Genomic DNA, 20073 nt, shown 5'->3' with positions numbered 1-20073 from the left:
GGGCACAACAGTCACAACTGGGCGGTTGCGCGCGCAGGTAATGGTCAACACATTTCAAAGCCCAATCAAATAGTGTAGCTAAATGATTGTCAAGATTAGAGTCCAATCGTTTTTTGAGGAAGTTGAGACACTATGTTTTATCCAATGAAAAGCGGGACGTTTCGGCTGGCACTGCTCTACACCAATAGCTGTGCTACGCTGTACAGTTCGTCCTCCTTTGTGATATTCCGCTGTGCGCCATCTTGTGCCCCCCCCCCCCCAGCGCGAGTGGAGAAGGTTGTGCAAGTCGTTGAATTTAATATTTCTTAATATATTTACAAGCCTAATTTAATACAACCTTAATTTGAAACAGAGCACATTTGGAAATGGCTACGGGAGCAAATGCAACCCCTCTGGGGAAGCTGCACCCGAGTATTGGCGCTAAACGAGGCTTTGAAGCCGGGCCCGGTGCGGGGTTAATGCCTACACCGGGGCCGCCTGTTTCCTTTCCTTCACTCCCGAATTTTCAGCCCCCAATTCCAAACGTCTCTTTCCCGCAAGCTCACCCAGTATTTACTGCGGTGGCCGCTTTTCCCACCCCGCCACAACCACCCCAAGGAGCAGGAATTCCGTCTCAGTCAGGTAAGCCAGGCTAGCTAACGTTATCTAGAGAAAGGTCTGCAGTGCAAGGCTGGTGTTGCTGGGATGAGCTAGCTAGCTAGATATGTTTTAGCCGCTGATAGCTGACTTTAACTGATCATTCACGTTTATGCGAAACATTGCAACTTCAGACATGCAGCATTATAACCCTGGCAAGTGAAGTGAACAAGATAAAGATAGCTAGACATTAATTAGTAATAGTTAACTCTAGTTAGCAAACAATGCGCGGTAGTTACAAGTACAATGATTTTGTGTGATAACTAGTTCATTGCAGCCACGGTAGAGCCCCGTTTCATAATATTACCATATGTTCCAGTTACCTGTCGTAGTTTTGAAGTAATCACGAAAAAACGGGCCCTTATTTTTAGGGTATTTTTCTCCCTGGCGTCGTCTTTTAGCTGTGAAACGTTAGCCGACGTTAACGTCACTAATTTAACATTTAGCTAGTTGTCTGTTAATCCATTTGTAAATTCAGTGTAAATTGAGAATACCCTCTATCTCATCTGTCAGACTTCGGTCAGAAAAAAGCCAGGAAAAGAAGCCGCTGGAGTAGCGAGACACCCGACCAGAAGACAGTCATTCCTGGCATGCCCACCGTCATCCCGCCTGGACTGACTCGGGATCAGGAGAGGGCCTATATAGGTAACCATATTTTCCACTACTGTATAACTGAACTGTAAACTGCACTGTACTAGTGTTTTAGATATACAGGAAATCAGTCATGTCAAGGGGCGTTAATGTAGCGTGTTCTTCTTTACCTGACCCAGTGGGACCCAGTTGTGATTTCCTCACGTTTTGCACATTGAAATGTTATGCATAGGTCCTGACATGTTTGCTAAATTTCATCAGTAAGAGTTGATTGAATCAGATAACAGGACATGTTGGGTCACTCACTGGTAGAGCTGGGAGACTGACCAAAATCCAGACTGGTGCATAACCACAAGGTTGAAATGCATTCTTCAAGATGATTCAAGTACAGTATTTGCCAATAAAGAGAGAGAGAGAAAAAAAGTTTAAATTATGCAACTGAAGCTATAATTCAAAATCCTATTGCTCAGATGAAATTCAGTATTCTTATCCACTGAGTATACTAACTTGTTGATGTGGAGTGTGAAGTAAGGCCATTGTCCTAAGACAAGGAGGTACAATAATGTGGTTCTCCTATAGCACGCTTTTTGTGGCATTAAGGTTTGCATACCACTGGACATCCATTAGCAAATCAGAAGGGTGTTGCTGCTTGCCGTGTAATTGTTTTGGGCTGCAGGTCACTGTCCCCTTGTACTTCACCAACTGCCCTGGCATGAAAGGGTCTACCCACGTTGTCCTTGTAACATGCAAAATGATTCCTTGATATCATACATGTGGGTTTAATGTGTGAGCAATGGCGAAAGCTTCATATTCATTTCCAGTGCATCCTTTAAAATAGGCACTCATCTGGATGTTTTCAGACCAAATTAGTTCAAGAAACGGTTGGCTTGACAATAACTGCCTTTCAGCTGTAGTGTAACACCACCAAACTGGCTTTAGACACTTGTAAGGTGTTTGAAGCAGGTGAATCTACCCCTCAATAACAGAAGGGGTTATCAATGTATGTCATTGTTTATGGTTGGTCTTCCTTGGTATGTAAACATTCATTTTTGCCAGGGTTGGGCGGTATCCAGATACTATTTTTTTTCTTGATCCAGTAGGGGATTCATTGTCTGCTGTACCCAAGAAGCTTGATCTTGCAAGCTAGCCACTTAGCTGGCAAGTTAGCAAGCCCTGAGCTTGAGAATTTATTTGGCACATCTGGGATTGTTAACTTAGTTATAAGCCATTTCTTTATTTTTAAATTTTTTATTGTGTTCAAAGTCATGCTGTCTGTATTTCAAAATACCTCAGAATATGGCATACCGCCCAAGCCTAATTTGTGCCTGCCTAATGTTTTCACTTCTATGTTTACTTTGCTCATTCAAAACAAGAACTGGGGGGGGTGGGTCCAAAGGGATTTGTTTGAAGCCCCCGTAAGATGAAATAGCAGTGAAATATCAATTCACAGGGTCTGTCTTCATCTCTGGCATCATTTCTCAATTAAAGCAGAAACTTCATAATTGAGTCATTGTTGAATCTTGTCAGGAAAGGGTGGGAGTTTTTGGCGGGGGGGGGGGTATTTGGTCATGATCCCATATAGACAGAAATGTGCATGTCATGAGTGATTTATTTTTGTTCCTTCTCATTTTACATAACAAATAGCTCCTCAGCTGTAGCTCTACAGGAGTGCAGACAGTGACACTTCAACTTTATTAATGTATATTGTGTTAGTCCTATTTGTGGATCAGGCTCCCCTTTTATGCCAAAGCCACATTCAACTACCGTCGTATGACAGTCTCAAATTTAAATTATTCTTGAATCTTTTGGGGTGGGGTTTGGAATGTGGTTAATTTATGCTGGCGGGCATCGAATGGAACTCTGGTCTAATGATCCACGCTAAAATGTTTCTGTTTAAACCCTTCATCACTGGGATGCCAAACTTTTCACCTGTGCATTTGTAAAACATCCTGGAGCTTGTTGTTAGCTATTGACGACAGTTCACTTTCAGTTCAATTAATTGGTTCTAGAGTTTTGCATGGTCATTTTGGTACCTTTTTTTCCCAGAAATGAAGAAGGGTTTTTACTTGCGTAGAATATTTGCTGAATTTCAGATTAATTTTATTCTCCTTGTATTTTCATGTAAATTATTCATCATTCATTGTAGTCATGTTTTTGCCTCTCAAACAAATGAGACAGTGCTTGAATTTAGATTGCCCTGTCTCCAGTTGAATGTTATTGTTGTAACCACATTTCTCTCCATCCTTCTTGTTTTTCTTTCCTAACCTGAATTCTTCCAGTCCAACTGCAGATCGAAGACCTGACTCGTAAACTGCGTACAGGAGACCTGGGAATCCCTGTTAACCCTGAGGACAGGTCGGGAAAAGTTTTAAACCCACGAACAGTAACATTTTCTCTACCTTCTTGTCGTTCTTTTTGACGCCAAATGTTGGTCTTTGGTAAAATTATACATATTTCTCAGAAGATGCTTTAGGTCCCGAAGTTTAGTAGGTTTAGTTGCCACAGTAAGGATGAGTTAATATCCAGCAGTGGTAGTGTCATAATATAACATATGTTCTCCTTCCAGTAGTATTTAGGGATGTCATACTTCTAGGTGCTTATAGTCACAACTTCCAGGATGACTGAAGACTAAAGTTTTGCTCAGAATTACTTTTTAGTGTTACATCCCAATCTGTGCAGTTGGGTAGTTATTTTGTAAATGTAATCCTTTAGTTTTTAGTTACCTGTCCAAAACTGTAATCAGTTAGGTACCTTTTGGATTACCCAAATTCGTTAATGAGATCACTTCCCCTTAAGAAGCATTAGAAGAAGACAAAAAGGACCCATTCCTTTTCCTGCTCTTTCCCGGCAATCCATCAAACACATTTGGTGTGCCATGATAGTGGTCTCTGACCTGTAGTCAGTCTCGCTCAGGTGGAACAAACTCAAACGTGCACCTTTTTTCAATGCTGAATTGAATGTCATTGAGAAAACAAAGGTGTTCAAATGTACATTTAAGTCATTTAGCAGGTGCTCTTATCAGAGCGACTTACATTATTGCCTTAATCTTAAGATGGCTAGGTGAGACAACACATCACAATCGTAGCAAGTACATTTTCCCTCAACAAAGTAGTTATCAGAAAAGACAATTGCATATATGTGTGTGTGTGTGTGTGTGATTACTTTTTTTACTCCCCGGGCCAATTTGTTAGATGTAGATCTTCATTTCTGAATTGGTAGGCATCTAAATAGGAAGGGGTAAAAAGTGGTAATTATATAAACCTCATGGCTCTGCGTTAAGGTGTGCTGTGAAGTTACCATGGTCACCTCTGGTTTACTTGGGTGTTGAAGCATTTCCAGTTTATGTTTATACCCATCTAAATGAGCCTCGAAAGAGTTTGTATCCTTATAATATTCCTATATTCCATAATTATTTTCTTATAATGTCTCCTTACAGATGGAATTATTGCTCTTACCTTACCTTACCTGTGTGCTCTGTCAAAAGACTCTGTCAATTGCCCTAATATTCTGAACTCATGGTCTTTATTTGGACAGTGAAACTAAAATGTTAGGTTTTCAGGTGGGTATGGGCCAGGTTTCATAAAACATCTTTTATTTTTAATTTTTTTAATTTTACCCCTTCTCCCCAATTTTGTGGTATCCAATTGTTGTAGTAGCTACTATCTTGTCTCATTGCTACAACTCCCGTACGGGCTCGGGAGAGACGAAGGCTGAATGTCATGCGTCCTCCAATACACAACCCAACCAGCCGTACTGCTTCTTAACACAGCGCGCATCCAACCCGGAAGCCAGCCGCACCAATGTGTCAGAGGCTACACCGTGCACCTGGCAACCTTGGCTAGCACGCTCTGCGCCCGGCCCGCCACAGGAGTCGCTGGTGCGCGATGAGACCGACCAATCGGTCGGACGACGCTAGGCCAATTGTGCGTCGCCCCCACGGACCTCCCGGTCGCGGCCGGTTACGACAGAGCCTTGGCGCGAACCCAGGGACTCTGATGGCACAGCTGGCGCTGCAGTACAGCGCCCTTAACCACTGCGCCACCCGGGAGGCCCATAAAACATCTTAAGTGTTTACCTTATGGACTAATTTCCCCTTACCTAAGTGAATTGTTTAAGGGCGTTGCATAGAGCCGCTCAAATATTTCCTTAGGTAAGGGCGTAGGGGTTTTAGGGTAGTTTGAAGGCACGTATAGCGGAAGGAGTATCTGGTTACCATGGAGATGGCCTGATTCACTGACTAAACATCTCCTCAAAGAGATCACTTTCATTTTGTGAGATGGCAAAATTAAGTTTATACAGCCAAGACAGGATAACTAAATTGCTTTAGAAGATAATAAACCATGTTTCTTGTAGTTACTGTTCTTTTTTCTCAACTCGTTTATATTACTTTCTCGTGCGTCAAGCTAGCTTACAGAGTAGCTGTAGCTAACTAGCCAGCTGGCTTTGTAGCCATGGATCGTGCATTGTTTAGCTAAGTAGCTAGCTGGTTGACGTTTTCCTTTTGGAACCAGAGCAGATGAAATCAACATTCACCTCTATAAATGCTGTTTCCATTGATATCCATACATAATGAGGCAGTTTTTTTTATTTTTTTATTTTTTACCTTTATTTTACTAGGCAAGTCAGTTAAGAAAAAATTCTTATTTTCAATGACGGCCTAGGAACAGTGGGTTAACTGCCTGTTCAGGGGCAGAACGACAGATTTGTACCTTGTCAGCTCGGGGATTTGAACTTGCAACCTTTCGGTTACTAGTCCAGTGTTACAATTTTACCTAAACCACTAGGCTACCCTGCCGCCCCAAGGGACCTCAACAATTGTACTTAATTTAACAGGGAAATTCACCCTAAAATGTAATGTCAAACTGTCTTAAAGTTAAGGAAACTTTAAGGGAAAAGATGAGGGGAAAATTTTACCTAAGGTGTTTTATGCAACCGTGCCATGATATTTGTTCCACTGTAACTTTCTCACTCATTATTCACAATTAATTCATGAATATCCAGAATCATGTTAACATCCACCTTAATGTAGAAGTTTTCTAAAACGTATTATATTCTTATTTACAATATAAGTGACTACAAAATGATACAGTACATTATTTATCATTTAGTTCCTATTGGACAAAACAACGTAATCTGAAACACAATCTGCGAATGCATCCAACAAGTTTGACATGCCACAAGCTTGATGTAGTCATTGCGTACTACACTTTTGACTACTTTAATACGCAATGAGGGGAATTTAGCCAAATACTAATATATATTTATTAAAATGTGGGGACTAGATGCATAAAGGGCCTTCATTACTAAATGGTGAAACATATGAAACATTTGATCTCTAATCCAAAATGCTAGACTAAAGAGCCAAATGTCGCTTCACTGTCCAAATAAATACGTAGTGGAGTGTATATCACTCTTGCTATATATTTCCTACTGCCTTAGCTGTGACCTCTTGTATTTATCTATCGTGGTCTTATTTTTGTTGACTATAATTGAGCTAATATGTCGACTTGTGCGTCATGGTTTAGCCGTTTCCTGTCAACTCAGATGTTGACAAAGTGTTTGAGTTTTTTTTAGAATGCATCTTAGATTAACACCGTTTCTTCAACTTGAAAGTAGGTTTGGGTCAGTACTTATGACAAAGTTAATCTATTTTTGGTTTAACAGCTTATTATGATTGCTTATAATTTAGAATTTGTGATTGCAGATTTCTCCTTTTGATAGTCATAGAGCTGTAAGTTAAAGTGAGTAAGTAGACCCAGATCTAACATCTTAAATAGTTACTCAATGGTATACAGATTGCTATATGAACAACCAACTAGGACAGGTTTGGTTTTCAGTAATGGTTTTCTTTAGAATAGCCTGTTTCTGCCAGTGCTTGACCTGACTTTAATCCTAATGTTTACCCTTTTTTTCTTGGCTTGTTTCGTAAATTCAAATGGTCCTACCATTGTTAGATTCCACCTGAAACCTGACAAATTAACTTTTAACCGTTGGGTGTTTTTCCATGGTCATTAATGGGTTTTCCATAATGAAGCTTCCCAAAGTTCCGCCCAGTGGATTCGACAGTATTCCAGTTGGAACTTTGAGGCTCTGGAGGAGAAACCCCTCTGATCCTGGCTATTCCGGAATGACACAGATCGTCTCTGACACTGTAGAAGTCTGCATCTATTATTCCAGCAGGAAATGTCATAATATTTTTATGAGTGTGAGATTGATCTCTCTTTGTTGGCCACTGTCCCTGTCGTCTGTATTTGACATAGTTTCATTGTAATCTTAATCAGATATTTCCACAGCGACAACAAAAAGCTCATCGCAGGACGCTAATAATGTCACTCCAACAAATAACAGGAGTGTTTCAGGTTGTCACCGGTGGAAATTTCAAGATTTAAAAAGAGAACCCTTTCCTCTATTTAGATTTTTCTACTTTTTCTCTCCTGAATTGTTTGGCCAAATGTTAGCTCTCTTGTGGGTGAGCGCACTAAGAAAAGGGTTAACTTCTAACCATAATTCATTTTCTCTAACCCCAAATTACCCCTCGTCACCTTAACCTTTTTCAAACGCAGAGCCTCTAACGCAGAGTAACAGGTTTTCAGGAGTTCCATCCAAGAGGAGGTATGGACCTGGCTTAAACACCCACCACCTCAGCATCCAATATGGCACCTTCCGACTCCCAAAACCAGCAGTTCCTTGAGGAATGCATCCTTTTTTTTGCCCTTTGCAACCTGTATGCAGGATTAATTCTGTCACCCCTCCCCCCCTTTTTTCTATACTGAACAAAAATCTAAACACAACATGCAACAATTTCAAGGAGTTTACTGAGTTATAGTTCATATAAGGAAATCATTCAATTGAAATAAATTCTCTAATATATTGATTTCACATGACCGGGAATACAGATATGCATCTGTTGGTCACAGATACCTTTAAAAAAGGCAGGGGCATGGATCAGAAAACCAGTCAGTATCTGGTGTAACCACCGTTTGCCTCACACATCTCCTTTGCAGAGTTGATCAGGCTGTTGATTGTGGCAGCTGTTGATCAATGACTGTTTGAAGTTGCTGGATGTTGGTGAGAACTGGAACACGCTGTTGTACATGTCAGTCCAGAGCATCCCAAACATGCTTAATGGGTGACATGTCTGGTGAGTAAGCAGGCCATAGAACACATTTTCAGCTTCCAGGAATTGTGTACAGATCTTTGCGACATGGGGCTGTGCATTATCATGCTGAAACATTAGGTGATGGCGGCAGATGAATGGCACAATAATGGGTCTTAGGATCTCGTCACGGTATCTCTGTGCATTCAAATTGCCATTGATAAAATGCAATTGTTCATTGTCCGTAGCTTATGCCTGCCCATATCATAACCCCGCAGCCACCATGGGGCACTCTGTTCACAATATTGACATCAGCAAACAACTCGCCCACACGACGCCAAGCACTCCGTCTGCGGGTGTGAGGCCGGTTGGACATACTGCCAAATAGTCTAAAATGACGTTTGAGGTGGCTTATGGTAGAGAAATTAACATTCAAATCTCTGGCAACAGCTCGGGTGGACACTACTGCAGTCAGATGCCAATTAGTGGCCTTGTGTTGTCCGCAGCACAAGGTGCACCTGTGTAATGATCATGCTGTTTAATCAGCTTCTTGATATGCCACACTTGTCGGGTGGCTAGATTATATTTTTTTAATTTACATTTTTTTTATGTCGATTGATTAGGAGAAATGCTCACCAACAGGGATGTAAACAAATTTGTGTACAAAACTTGAGAGAAATAAGCTTTTTGTGCATATGGAATATTTCTGTGATCTTTTATTTTCGCTCATGAAACCAACATGTTGCGTTCATATATTTGTTCAGTGTAGATAGATTTAGTTGAAGTTGTGGTTGCCCCTTCAGAGTAGTCTTTATTACATATCACAAGGTGATATGTCCCCATTTTTCAGACGTGTATAAAATACCAGAACTGAATTGGCCAGTCCAACGCTACAGCCTATTAGCAACCAAACTTCTTGCATTCTCAAAAGGAAATTAACACCAATATTGATATCTCATAACAAGCCCTATGAGAGAACACTTTCTTTTCTCCACCAGTGACCGAAATGCTTGCTGTAACCATTGTTTTTCTTGCATTGCCTTCCCTTCACTGATAAGTGGCTTGGAGGCATGACCATGCTATTATGAAGTGGTCCTTAAAATGTTTTATTTCATGGTAACATTATTTAAGGCATAGTTAGACATAGGGAAACTTGTGTATGGTGGTCAGTGGTCTTAGAGATATTAATGTTTGTCTGTCTACTCTCTCCCCTCCCCAAGGTCCCCGTCTCCAGAGCCCATCTACAACAGCGAGGGGAAGAGGCTGAATACCAGAGAGTACCGCACACGCAAGAAGATCGAGGAGGAGCGTCACTCCCTCATCACCGATATGGTGGCACTCAACCCTGAGTTCAAGCCCCCCGCTGACTACAAGTATGTTTTCTCTATCTCCTAACATAGTCTTGTTTATTTTGATCCCCGTTAGCCGTTATCAAAGCAACAGCTGTTTACCCTCTAGTTTGTTTCCTGTTCCTCCCAGAATGGTTTATTTCTTGTTTGTTCCCTATGGTGGTGTTGTGATATCTCATTTTCCTTTATGGTTGGTCTGAATTTCAGAGCTATTGCTGTAGGTCTCTGGTACTTTTCACATGGCTTCTGAGAACAGCCATGCTTTATTTTCTTCACCTTGGCATGAATGTGTAGAGACTGGGTTATAGCCTTCACTATACTGAACATAATTGTCCCCCACAGGCCCCCAGCTACTAGGGTCAACGACAAGGTGATGATCCCACAGGACGAGTACCCCGAGATTAACTTTGTTGGGTTGCTCATTGGGCCACGGTGAGTTATAGGCCTTTGCCATGGATCTATCTAATGTTCCTTTTGTGTTGTGGGTCTATTTGGGGATTTGCCTAGAGGCCCAGTAGGTGGCGCCTATGAGTCCTTACTGTAACACAAACACACGGTGTGTGTGTTACTTGTGTCGTTGCAGTGGCAACACCCTGAAGAACATAGAGAAGGAGTGCTGTGCCAAGATCATGATCCGTGGCAAGGGCTCTGTGAAGGAGGGCAAGGTGGGCCGTAAGGACGGTCAGATGCTGCCAGGGGAGGACGAGCCGCTGCACGCCCTGGTCACCGCCAACACCATGGAGAACGTCAAGAAGGCGGTGGAACAGGTCAGCTCACACCCCCACACCCATCATACTCACAACTCATTATCTACTACGAGCTTACCTTTCAGTGTCCATTGAGTTGGATTATACTGCCACTATGCAGTTGTATTTTGATTTGTCCACACATACTGAGTGGTCCAATCTGGTCTCCGTAGATCCGTACCATCCTGAAGCAGGGCATCGAGACCCCCGAGGACCAGAACGACCTGAGGAAGATGCAGCTGAGGGAGCTGGCCAGACTCAACGGCACCCTGAGAGAGGACGACAACCGGTGAGCCTGCCACATTTTGACAGCAGCCATTCTATGACGCTTGCATAATCGCATATACCCTGTCTGGCCTGGATAAATCTGTTATCCTCTTCACTTCTCTTGGTTAAATATGAAATGCTTCTCTTTGTTCCCCACCCAGGATCCTTCGTCCGTGGCAGAGCACTGAACCCCGCAGTGTCACCAACACCACCCTCTGTACCAAGTGCGGTGGCGCAGGCCATATCTCCTCTGACTGCAAGTTCACCAGGTAACTAACCAGCTACATACTGTTGTGTAAAGGATTTCTGGTCAGAAAGCAGTCTCTTTGCTTAAACACATTGAATGAAAGATCATTTTTTGCTAGCCCAATCTGGTACTAGAGATGATGCCAGGAACCTACCCCTTGAGGCGTTGCAGTCGGACTGTAAGTGTGGAGTCTGTGTCATGAGGGACGTAGAGTGACATGTCTACACAGAGGAACCAGAACAGTGGCTACTTGGCGTGATTGTAGCTCTGACAGAAAATAAGGCCATTCAGGATATTTTCCAAAAATCGACCATGTATTATAAGGACCTATCTCCTCTTTCTAGCTCCTTTGCGGCGCCCAGGGCCGGTGAGCCTCCCCAGTCTGCCCAGGACAAGGCCCGTATGGACAAGGAGTATCTGTCCCTCATGGCTGAGCTAGGCGAGGCCCCTGTACCTTCTTCTGGCGGGGGACACTGCAACAACCAGAACAGTGGCCACAACCGAGGCAACAACAACAACCAGCCACCACCGGTGAGTTAAATGAAGTGACGAGCACAACCCGAGCTTCCATTTTCTTAGACTATCCATAAAAATGGGCCTTTACATTCCAAGTTAGAAGATTCATGGATTTGAGTTTCATCAGCAGACGAGACGATGAACAATACAAGTGCCTCTCGTCTCATTCTGTGTTTGTACTGCAGAGCCGTCCTCCCTGGATGAACTCTGGCCAGTCTGAGAACAGGAACTTCAACAGCATGCACGGAGGCCACGGCGGTCATGGCAACCAACACGGGGGTCATGGCAACCACGGAGGTCACGGAGGCCACCACAACTTCCCACCCCCCATGTCCAACATGGGAGGGCACAACATGCCCCCCAACAATGGAATGCCACCCCCGTGGATGCAGCCCCCACCGCCCCCCATGGGCCAGGGACACGGTCACCATATGGGTAGGAGGGAGACGGCCTGCTGTCGAAATGTGCCGTCTGTGTTGTTGTAGCTCGTTTCCGTTTTGTTATCCCAGTTTGTAAATTGCGTTGGTGGTGTCATGTACACACAAATGTAATAAACACAGACCTTCTGTGCTTTGTCTTTGTAATCCAATCGGTTGTGTCCATTCATATTTCCTCTGTTTGTCTTCAGGTCTGCTGCCACCACCCATGGGTATGATGCCACCACCACCTCCGCCCCCCAACAACCAGCCTCCCCCGCCACCCTCAGGTCCCCTGCCACCATGGCAACAGCAGGCCCCCCCACCCCCTCCCGCCAGCAGCATGGCCACTAGTGCACCACTGCCATGGCAACAGAGTAAGAACACTAGCCGCAGGCTCTTTGTTTCTGAAGCTTTGACCAGTTAACCAGAAAAGTACAGCCAGTTTCTCACACTTTTCATGGTAGCTTTTGTAGATTTGACACATGGCGGCTTTACATAGAAAATGTTTTGTGTTTCATCATTCCTGTAAGATCTTAGAGGGATATCTAATGTTGAGAAAGTGCAGCATGTTTTTTGTTGTATGTCCTACTAACTAAAGTTCTTTCCTCCCCAGATACCACCACGACATCCAGTCCTGGCTCTGGCAACCTGCCCCCCTGGCAGCAGCCCCAACAGTCCGCTGCCTCGGCCGCCCAGCCCCCTCCCCCAATGGGCAACCCCTCCATGGTCCCCCCTCCGCCAGGGGTGCAGCCCCCTCTCCCCCCCGGCGCCCCACCTCCCCCTCCTCCCCCACCCCCCGGCTCGGCCGGCATGATGTACGCCCCTCCTCCCCCTCCGCCCATGGACCCCTCCAACTTTGTCACCATGATGGGGATGGGGGTGACAGGCATGCCCCCCTTCGGTATGCCCCCCGCACCACCACCACCACCCCCTCAGAATTAAACACCCTCTGTACCCCCCCAGGTTCCTCAGTCTCAACCACACAGCCCTCCCAGATTTTACCCAACACCATGGACTCGCAGCACACCACACAACCAGCTACCCAATGGACTGATACGCAGCTCTGCCCGGGGCATATAGTTGTTCAGTAAAATGACATGACCTGTGCTATACTCTCTTAATCACAGTCCTGGTTAACGTGCAGAGAAACTCCTCAAACAAGGGAGGTGGTGTGGTTGAATTTGTACATTTTCTTTACAGAATTTTTCTGTTTTTAAAAGTTAAGTGTTTTTGTTGACTGTGTAGGCTCTGTGTCCATCCAACACTGTTGCTGTGCATAGAGTATATGGTATGCCTTGTATCTATTTTGCAGGGCTTACTCCCCTCCATGGTTGGCTTATAACTGTTTCACCATCTCTCACACCAAATAAATCACCTCAAACAAAAGCTTTGGTTTGCCGACTGGACTGGAGCTGAAGCTTAGTAACTATTTGTTTTCATTTACAGTGATCTTTTACTGTTCTGATGATCCAGACAGTTTAGTAGGCATGGCAGTCCAATGGACTAGCTTCATTCATCGTCATGTTCCATTCATTTGCTGTGGTTTCACGGCGCTGAATATTTTTTGTAATTACACCTGATGTCAAGTGTAATTGCGCAGATCTTTTGGATGTGAGAATCTCCTTCCTAATTCTTTTGTCAGAGAAACGGGTCTTTTGTAATGCTGTCTGATTTCAGAGGTTTTGGGTTCTATCAATTTGTTTGCATAATTTCTAATCCCCTATAATTGTATTTTGTATTTTTTTTTTTTCAAACCCTGTAAGCTGTTTCTAATTAACTTTTTCCCCAGATGCAAATTAATTTAGGTCCATGAGGATGCAACAGGGAATAGGACTTTGGATCCTAGAGTGAGTTGGTTTAAAAAGATACTCTGAACTACTTCTGATTCTGATCGTATGCGTGATTGTTCTGTTAACAACCTCTCCCCTCCTTGCTATGATCTGTAGCTGTGTGCAGTGCTTATATCGCCTCTGCAACATCACCACGCCTTCTGTTCTCTTGTTGTTGCTTAATGAGAAAAAAGAATACATGATGTTGGATGATGATATACAATTTGTATTTTTACTCTATTTTTGGAATTGGTTTGTCAGCCCTGTTTTCGGTCTAGCCTGAATGAATAGTCCTTGCAATGTTGCTTGATTGTTATTAAAACGGAATATCTTTAATTTGGCTGTCGTTTTCTTTTTCCCTTGCAAAAGTGTCATCGCTGACGCTTGGATACAGCTTCCACAGACCATCTTTTTAATCCGTGTAGACAGAATGCTTGCTCAGCCTCCCTCAATTTATGTAACATCCTAGTCATGAGGCTGTTTTTCTGTGTACTATGTCTGCAGTCCTACATAAGAATACAAGTAGTTTTATTGGTTTTACTTTAGTTTCTTTCACATGCCTTGTGTAAATCAATCTTGCAGGTAAAAACAAAGGTGTGCAGGTGAGGTTGGGTTTATGAAAACCACACAGAAAAAAACATGTACAGTTGAAATCAGAAGTTTACATACACTTTAGCCAAATACATTTAAACTCAGTTTTTCCACAATTCCTGACATTTAATCCTATTTAAACATTTCCTGTTTTAGGTCCGTTAGGATCACCACTATTTTAAGAATGTGAGATGTCAGAATAGTAGTAGAGAATGATTTTTCAGCTTTGATTTATTTCATCACATTCCCAGTAGGTCAGAAGTTCAGACTCAATTAGTGCTTGGTAGCATTGCATTTAAATTGTTTAACTTGGGCCAAATGTTTCTGGTAGCCTTCCACAACCTTCCCACAATCAATTGGGTGAATTTTGGCCCATTCCTCCTCACAGAGCTGGTGTAACTAAGTCAGGTTTGTAGGCCTCCTTGCAAACACGCTTTTACAATTCTGCCCCCACATTTTCTATAGGATTGAGGTTAGGGCTTTGTGATGGCCACTCCAATACCTTGACTTTGTTGTCCTTAAGCCATTTTGCCACAACTTTGGAAGTATACTTGGAGTCATTGTCCATTTGGAAGACCCATTTGCGACCAAGCTTTAACTGATGTCTTGAGATGTTGCTTCAATATATCCCCATAATTTTCCTTCCTCATGGAGCCATCTATTTTGTGAACTGCAGCAAAGCATCCCCACAACATGATGCTGTCACCCCAGTGCTTCACGGTTGGGATGGTGGTCTTCAGCTTGCAAGCATCCCCCTTTTTCCTCCTAACATAACAATGGTTATTTTGGCCAAACCGTTCCATTTCTGTTTCATCAGACCAGTGGACATGTCTCAAAAAGTACGATCTTTGTCCCCATGTGCAGTTGCAAACCGTAGTCTGGCTTTTTTTATGGCGGTTTTGGAGCAGTGGCTTCTTCCTTGCTGAGCGGCCTTTCAGATTATGTCGATATAGGACTTGTTTTACTGAGGATGTAGATACTTTTGTACCTGTTTCCTCCAGCATCTTCACAAGGTCTTTTGCTGCTGTTCTGGGATTGATTTGCACTTTTCGCACCAAAATATGTTCATCTCTAGGAGACAGAACGCGTCTCCTTCCTGAGCAGTATGACGGCTGGGTGGTCCCATGGTGTTTATACTTGCGTACTATTGTTTGTACAGATGAATGGGGTACCTTCACCCGTTTGGAAATTTCTCCCAAGGATGAACCAGACTTGTGGAGGTCAACGATTTATTTTCTGAGGTCTTGGCTGATTTCTTTTGCTTTTCCCATGATGTCAAGTAAAGAGGCACTGAGTTTGAAGTTAGGCCTTGAAATACAGCCACGGGTACACCTCAAATTGACTAAAATAATGTCAATTAGCCTATCAGAAGCTTCTAAAGCCATGAAACCATTTTCTGGAATTTTCCAAGCTGTTTAAAGGCACAGTCAACTTAGTGTATGTAAACTTCTGACCCACTGAAATTGTGATACAGTGAATTATAAGTGAAATGATCTGCCTGTAAACAATTTTTGGAAAAATGACTTGTCATGCACAAAGTAGATGTTCTAACTGACTTGCCAAAACTATAGTTTGTTAACAAGAAATGTTTGGAGTGGTTGAAAAACAAGTTTTAATGACTCCAACCTAAGTGTATGTAAACTTCCGACTTCAACTGTGTGTGTATGTACATATATATATAAACTCAGCAGAAAAAGAAATGTCTCCTTTTCAGGACCTTGTTTTTCAAAGATAATTCATAAAAATCCAAATAACTTCACAGATCTTCATTGTAAAGGGTTTAAACACTGTTTCCCATGCTTGTTCAATGAACCATGAAAAATGAATGAACATGCACCTGTGGAACGGTTGTTAAGACACTAACTGTTTACAGACGGTAGGCAATTAAGGTCACAGTTATGAAAATTTAGGACACTAAAGAGGCCTTTCTACTGACTGAAAAACACCAAAAGAAAGATGCCCAGGGCCCCTGCTCATCTGCGTGAATGTGCCTTAGGCATGCTGTAAGGAGGCATGAGGACTGCAGATGTGGCCAGGGCAATACATTGCAATGTCTGTACTGTGAGATGCCTAAGACAGTGCTACAGGGTGACAGTGGCAGACAACGTGTAACAATACCTGCACAGGATCGGTACATCCGAACATCACATCTGCGGGAACGGTACCGGATGGCAACAACATCTGCCCGAGTTACACCAGGAACACACAATCCCTCCATCAGTGCTCAGACTGTACGCAATAGGCTGAGAGAGGCTGTACTGAGGGCTTTTAGGCTTGTTGTAAGGCAGGTCCTCACCAGACATCACTGGCAACAACGTCGCTTATGGGCACAAACCCACCGTCGCTGGACCAGACAGGACTGTCAAAAAGTGCTCTTCACTGACGAGTTGTGGTTTTGTCTCACCAGGGGTGATGGTCGGATTTGCGTTTATCGTTGAAGGAATGAGCGTTACACCGAGTCCTGTACTCTGGAGTGGGATCGATTTGGAGGTGGAGGGTCCATCATGGTCTGGGGCGGTGTGTCACAGCATCATCAGACTGAGCTTGTTGTCATTGCAGGCAATCTCAACGCTGTGGGTTACAGGGAAGACATCCTCCTCCCATGTGGTACCCTTACTGCAGGCTCATCCTGACATGACTCTCCAGCATGACAATGCCACCAGCCATACTCCTTGCTCTGTGCGTGATTTCTTGCAAGACAGGAATGTCAGTGTTCAGCCATGGCCAGCGAAGATCCCGGATCTCAATCCCATTGAGCACGCCTGGGACCTGTTGGATCGGAGTGTGAGGGCTCGGGCAATTCCCCCCAGAAATGTCTGGGAACTTGCACGTGCCTTGGTGGAAGAGTGAGGTAACATCTCACAGCAAGAACTGGCAAATCTGGTGCAGTCCATGAGGAGACCTAGTCTATGCTTGGAGCTATTGAGAGATGATTTGGCAATGTGAAGATAGGAATTCCAAAGTATGGAACCTTTATCTGATAGAGAATTGACCATATGTGGCAGTGGGGAGGGTGAAGGTTATCTGTGTGTCTTGTGTTGTATGCATGGATTTCAGAATTAACCTGGAAGAATCCATTGAAGGGTTTGGGTGGGAGGTATTTGTAGATGAAGGTGCAGTCAACATGTCAACACAAGTCTGACAAGTTGGTCAGTGTATAACTTGAAATTCTAGCAAATGGTAATTGACCTTTTTACAATATGATATGTGGGTAAATTCATTTGAATTCAATCACTTTTTGACAACATCCCTTTTGATTTAAACAAACAAAACTTTCCACACATATTTGCCCATGGAAGAAGTGGTCAGAAAGTGACGTTTTGGACCTGAATGCCAAAACATTCAGGAGATGAAGGTGCTCATACCCCACCATACCATGAGACATCCATGTCTTCATCACTGGAAAATATACACTTGAGTTTGATATCATTTCAAATCTTACAAACAGTGTTGTCAAATGATTGGAAAAAATTATCTAAAAATATTTGTTCATATTCACGTATGTTGTTGCTTAGACCCTATTTGACATCATCTGAGGTTTTTGTGCTGTGCCTGCCATCAGTTGAGACAACATGCTCTTGAATACTTGCTATATTGTATTTACTTCGCCACCATGGCCTATTTATTGCCTTTACCTCCCTTATCTCACCTCATTTGCTCACATTGTACATAGACTTATTTTTCTACTGTATTATTGACTTTATGTTTGTTTTACTCCATGTGTAACTCTGTGTTGTTGTACTGTATGTGTCGAACTGCTTTGCTTTATCTTGGCCAGGTCGCAGTTGTAAATGAGAACTTGTTCTCAACTTGCCTACCTGGTTAAATAAAGGTGAAATATATATATTTTTAAAATAAATACAACAGGGTGGGTTTCATTTCTATCACAGAAATATAATGAATAGAATGGACCTATCCCTTCAGACCACTGCAATTTATCTGGTACACCAGTTGCATTTTAATTGAATTGAAATGTTAACTTCTAATTGCTACAACAAAGATGACCACCGGTCCACCCACGGTCGAATTTCAAATGTCTTTCTATTACATTGATCATCAGATATATGGGACCAGAAATCGTCCCTGGCATTTCCAACACACTGGCCTATTTGTTTCCTTGAGGCCCCCATACCAGCCAATTGTTTTCCTCGATTCCCCCACACCAGCCCATATTTTCACTTGAGGCCCCCATTATTAGACAGATAATGATCTGTGGGCCTGTATAACTTGTTTTTTTGGCGCAAAATTATCATGATATGGCTAATAATTGTGGCCTCTGGGAAAATATGGGCTTGTGTGTTGGAAATGCCAGGGCCTATTTCTGGTCCCAGTCTGTCCCTGAGAGGCTGAATAGAAATTTGATAAGAGCTCAGAAAATATTTAATTGTCTGGTATGGTTTTCAGGCAGGCAGACAGAATCTTACTCCCAAATAATAGGCTATACATCACACAGTCCTGACAGCTGATAGGCTACATGGCTCACACCCCTCATATGCACAACCCCTCAATGCCATCATCCCTTTTCAACCTTTCGAGGGAGTTTTGGGGGATTCTCATTCATTATGATTAGCTCTGCATATTGTCATTAAGAGGGTCAACTCTTAATTGGGCTGGAGCTTCTGTAAGACTCACGCTGTACTTGAAATAAATTATGGGTGCATTCATAGAAATGTAGCTGTGCAGGACTGGCATACCATCTCTGGTGTCCTTGTCCATACTTGAAGAGACAATGGCAGGGGTTCAGATTGGCCATCTGGCAAATCAAATAAAAGTTTATTGGTCTTGTATACAAAAATCTGTCAGACGCCAGATGGGCTAGACTATTTTTTAGGAGGGTATGCTGGTCAATTTTTTAAACATTTTTTTATAATTTATTTGGGGTTAAAAAGAGCCGGCCTGTTAATATAGACTACATGACCAAAAGTACTGTATGTGGACACCTGCTTGTCGAACATCTCATTCCAAAATCATGGACATTAATATGGAGTTGGTCCTGCCTTTGCTGCTATAACAGCCTCCATTCTTCTGAGAAGGCTTTCAACTAGATGTTGGAACATTGCTGCAGGGACTTTCTTCCATTCAGCCACAAGAGAATTAGTGAGACCTCACTAATGCTATTGTGGCTGAATGGAAGAAAGTCTGGGCACTGATGTTGGGTGATAAAGCCTGGCTCGCAGTCATCGTTCCAATTCATCCCAAAGGTATTCAATGGAGTTGAGGTCAGGGCTCTGTGCAGGCCAGTCAAGTTCTTCCACACCAATCTCGACAAACAATTTCTGTATGGGCAGAATTGTCTAGAATGTTATTGTATGCTGTAGCGTTAAGATTTCCCTTCGGACCTAGCCCCCAAAACAGCCCCAGACCATTATTCCTCCTCCACCAAACTTTACAGTTGGCACACGCTATGCATTGGGGCAGGTGGCGTTCTCCTGGCATCCACCAAACCCAGATTCGTCCATTGGACTGCCAGATGGTGAAGAGTGATTCACCACTCAAGAGAACATGTTTCCACTGCTACAGAGTCCAATGGTGCGAGCTTTACACCACTCTATCCGGCGCATGGCATTGCGCATGTTAATCTTAGGCTTGTGTGCGGCTACTCTGCCATGGAAACCCATTTCATGAAGCTCCCAGCGAACAGTTCTTGTGCTGACATTTCTTCCAGAGGCAAATTGGAACTCAGGAATGATTGGTACAACCGAGGACAGATTATTTTTACGCACTACACGCTTCAGCACTCGGCAGTCCCGTTCTATGAGCTTGTGTGGCCTACCACTTCGCAGCTG

General features: G+C 43.2%; 1 protein-coding gene across 1 annotated transcript; it reads left to right on the top strand.

Moving 5' to 3' along the window:
• The first annotated feature begins 249 nt into the window (after positions 1-249).
• On the top strand, positions 250-14032 carry LOC139416172 (splicing factor 1-like). The gene is made up of 12 exons (XM_071164521.1): positions 250-621; positions 1150-1281; positions 3507-3582; positions 9544-9696; positions 10015-10104; positions 10256-10439; positions 10592-10707; positions 10847-10954; positions 11277-11463; positions 11634-11883; positions 12077-12241; positions 12481-14032. Exons 1-12 carry the CDS (start codon positions 366-368, stop codon positions 12807-12809), a joined length of 2046 nt encoding a protein of 681 aa, XP_071020622.1. The 5' UTR covers positions 250-365; the 3' UTR covers positions 12810-14032.
• The last annotated feature ends 6041 nt before the right edge of the window (positions 14033-20073 follow it).

Source organism: Oncorhynchus clarkii, chromosome 9 (assembly GCF_045791955.1).
Source record: "Oncorhynchus clarkii lewisi isolate Uvic-CL-2024 chromosome 9, UVic_Ocla_1.0, whole genome shotgun sequence".
NCBI classification, from domain to species: Eukaryota; Metazoa; Chordata; class Actinopteri; order Salmoniformes; family Salmonidae; genus Oncorhynchus; species Oncorhynchus clarkii.
Note: the sequence above shows the minus strand (reverse complement) of the source record. Positions and strands in the feature narration are given on the sequence as shown.